At 36.9% G+C, this 3581-nt stretch overlaps 1 protein-coding gene across 11 annotated transcripts in view; it reads right to left on the bottom strand.

Moving 5' to 3' along the window:
- LOC108754489 (sex determination protein fruitless) overlaps positions 1–3581 on the bottom strand; it is a 67888-nt gene that overhangs the window by 55699 nt on the left and 8608 nt on the right. For 5 of the 11 annotated variants that reach the window (XM_018496811.1, XM_018496812.1, XM_018496816.1 and 2 more), the window contains exons 1-3: positions 2081–2306; positions 1517–1609; positions 850–1406 (exon numbers count right to left, since the gene is read on the bottom strand). In XM_018496811.1, the coding sequence (XP_018352313.1) occupies positions 850–1406; positions 1517–1609; positions 2081–2192 (762 nt within the window). In that variant the 5' untranslated portion in view covers positions 2193–2306. The other 6 variants (XM_018496814.1, XM_018496810.1, XM_018496813.1 and 3 more) reach the window with 5 other exon arrangements.

Below are 3581 nucleotides of genomic sequence, written 5' to 3'. Positions count from 1 at the left end.
TCAAAATATATAAATAAAAGTATATAGGAAATACATTATGATTAGAAATTCTATAACAGAGTCTGGCCAAGAGCAATTTTGTAAAAACAAGAGTGAAAAAGAAGAGTAATGTACTGTCTCTTTTTATACATATCTTCTCATTCTAACTTACATATACGACCTTACTCATTCTCTAACTTACATAAACGACCTTACTCATTCCGACTTACTGAAGTTGACAAAAACGACAGGCCAATCAAAAATGTCATTTTGTGACCAGACTTTGTTGTGGGATCTTTAATTATGATGATATCTGTCTCTTGAATTATACAGATATATATTGGCCTAAACTTTTCAAGGTTATAAAGTTATTTGGAAAGCTGTGCAATCACAAGCACATGTATAATTCATTGATAATATGTATGAGACACAATCAACCAAGAATTTTAAGCAGTAGCACAAGTATAATAATACATAAACAGAAATTAGTATTCATATAAACTTAAATTTAAAGAAACTGCATTGTTATAAATATTGCATGTATGTTATTTTATACATGAAAATATAGTTAATACATGAAAATGTAATGTAATGTTTAATATTGTTACAAACATAATGGATAAAATAAAAATTGTATCCAAAGAGACCAAAGAGACAATCTGGAATGCACATAAAAAATTATGTTCAGTTTTCAGAAGAAATACTTATGTTGCTCGTTTCTGTATAATTTTTCTTAATCAAATTTTAAGATATATTCAATATGACACGCACACGAATCATGATAAAGATACATGTATTACGATGAATAAAAATAATGACACCTATCTTGTGATAGAGTTACAGAAGAGAGTAAACGAGTACGATATCTACCTGAGAATCAGACAAGAATCTTTCGCTAGGTGGGCCAGAAAGGGAAACGTCGTAGCTGCCTGAATTCTTTCTTTTCCTCTTCTCATGATGAGACTGAAGGTTAGGCGAATCGCTATGTCTTACTCCAGTTTGCGTTTCTGGATCAGGTGACGGACACTTGTCCTCTGCCTTGTTATTTACACTATTACTATCGGTGAGGCCTCTGATCTGCAATGCCTCTGCTGTTTTAAGGAACATCGGTAGGAGATGCTGACTAACATTGACTTCGCCCTTATACATAAAGTGCAGCAACGCCTTCATTTCCGTATCATTGACATCCTTGAGGAATATGATTGGATGGGGGTGGGTGTTTTGCAGGAAAATGCTCTCGAAATACGGACTGCATGCAGAGAGTATGGTCTGGTGCGCCTTGAAGGTCTCTCCGACACAGGCCAGGGTAACGTCACAGAGTGCTTCTCTGGCAAGCAGCGAGCTGAGAACGTCTGTGAGGTTGGCTGGATGATTGTTCCACCGTAGACAATACTGCTGGTCCATCTTGTCTATCTCCAATCCCGACCCTACAACCAAACTAGTTGGCCAAAACTGTCTACATAAAAGCTATGCTATCACCCTGGCTATACCGAATTTTGTGTGATCCCCTAACCCTTAAAAATCGCTAAACTCACACACTTTCTCCACGCGCACTCTCCTATCGTCCTGACAATATCTCCCCGCAGATTAAATCGCGGCTCTCTAGACCCACACAACGTCCTCCGCGCTTCTGCAAATGTGCCACATTGCAGTATAACTGTAAAACCCTTCAGGGTTCACGCCGCGCTACTATACGTGCAGAAAACATTTTTTCGCATAACCTTAACGGCCGGAATGAGGTAAGCCGCGCTCGAATTTCTAAGCGATGGGCCACGGCCATGGGCCGCCCGCGAGGTTAGATCGCTAATTGCGACGCAGTACGTACCACCCACGTATACGATTATAATCCGATATATTCGGAGGTGATGTTTTTGGCAATGTCAATATTCGCGTGGCTTGGGCGCCATTGTCGGCCGTGCTCGTCTAGCCTCCACGAGCCTCCTCGCGAAAAGACGATTTGTTGATGCCCGATTTTCTAGCCACTCGTACAACCTTAACTCGCGCCGCTTTATTTACGCGGATCCTACGCAGGTTACGCCGTCGCGTATCACTCACCGCGAGATACCGCTTCTCGAATGTCTCCCGTACGTCGATTACTCACCTCTCGCAAACTTTTTGCCATTACAACGCCACCCGACCCTTAACGTCCACTGCCATACCAATCTGCCAATGCCTACGGCCTTATTTTTAAAATACTTTTGACCTTCGTGCATCTGCCGCGGGGAATGGCGCGAAGGGCGCTCGGATTCAAACGCGGTTGAACGTACGCCGCGTCTTCTTTCCGACTGCGTGCGGGATCCGGCGGCCCGCCGATGCGCCCCGATTACGCGGCCTGTCCCATGCGAAATATATCGCAGCCGGAATATAGAGAATTCGCGCGGCGCTCGTCGAGTCGTCGCCATATCGATCTCTACCAGTGCCGGCCTTCTTATTTTCCAAATAACGCACGCTTTCATTACGTCAGTCGCGCGATATGGCGCGTCAACGCGCACTATTCAAACGCGACCGAATCGTTTTTCACGATTGTCGTTCATTCATTCATTTATTTACGTCTCTAAAAATGGGACTGACCAATTGATCAGAATTTTATCAATTAATTTTATCAATTAAGGGAATAATGTCTGTAACAAGTCAGATTTTACTTATTAACGTAATTGAATAATGAAAGGACTCTCAATTATGCCGCAATTCAAGAATATTATCCTTCATTTTTTTAAATTTATTATATAGTCGTATTTTTTTTATTCCACACTGACAGAAAAATGTATTAAATTTTAATAAATATCTATCTAAATATTTATCAAATGCCTGTTAAATATTCACTAAATGTAAACGTATATTTATTCGGTACAAGAACAATTAATTTAAATAAAAATAAATTTGAGATTAGTATAATTTAAACAATTATTTATTAAAATTAAGTACTTTCTCTCAATGTATAAATTAACAAAATAGCTTGTATTATTTATAAATTCGTCAAAATAAAATTCTTTTAATGGTGACAAATGGTGATTATTGAAAAACTATTAATGCCTGTGTTTATTATCAATAAACCATTGCGCGAGAAGTGGTTTATATTTTATATTAAAATTTAGACAAAATTATTAAAACAATGTCATTTTTTTACCGAATTATTTACCGTAAGTTGACAATAATTTAACTTTTTTGAAAAATAATTTAATTATTTTTGATTTCTTTAATAATAAATTATAAATCAAATCATGATTTCTCAAATCAATGTAAGAGATAGGACTTTAGCAGCGTACAATCCAAGATGTAAATAAAGCGGTTGCTTCAAAGCTAATGCATTTTCAAGTGACTCCGAAGTAACTAAATTTCGTCTATTCTCTCACACCATAGTCCGGTCAATTCAATTCAATTTAACGTACATGTTCATTAAAAAACTTAGTTTACGAAAATGAGTTAACAGTTAACTGATATCCAAAGAAGAAAGAAATAAAATTCACCTTTTTCAATTATTTGTACCTTTCCTTTTTATTATTATTTTTTAATTAATAATATCTTCAGTAATATTATATATACATATAGATATATCTTCTTAATGAAAACTAATTTTTTAAAATATGTATAATACAATCAAT

This window comes from Trachymyrmex septentrionalis, unplaced genomic scaffold, assembly GCF_001594115.1.
Source record: "Trachymyrmex septentrionalis isolate Tsep2-gDNA-1 unplaced genomic scaffold, Tsep1.0 scaffold8, whole genome shotgun sequence".
In the NCBI taxonomy this organism is placed as follows: Eukaryota; Metazoa; Arthropoda; class Insecta; order Hymenoptera; family Formicidae; genus Trachymyrmex; species Trachymyrmex septentrionalis.
Note: the sequence above shows the minus strand (reverse complement) of the source record. Positions and strands in the feature narration are given on the sequence as shown.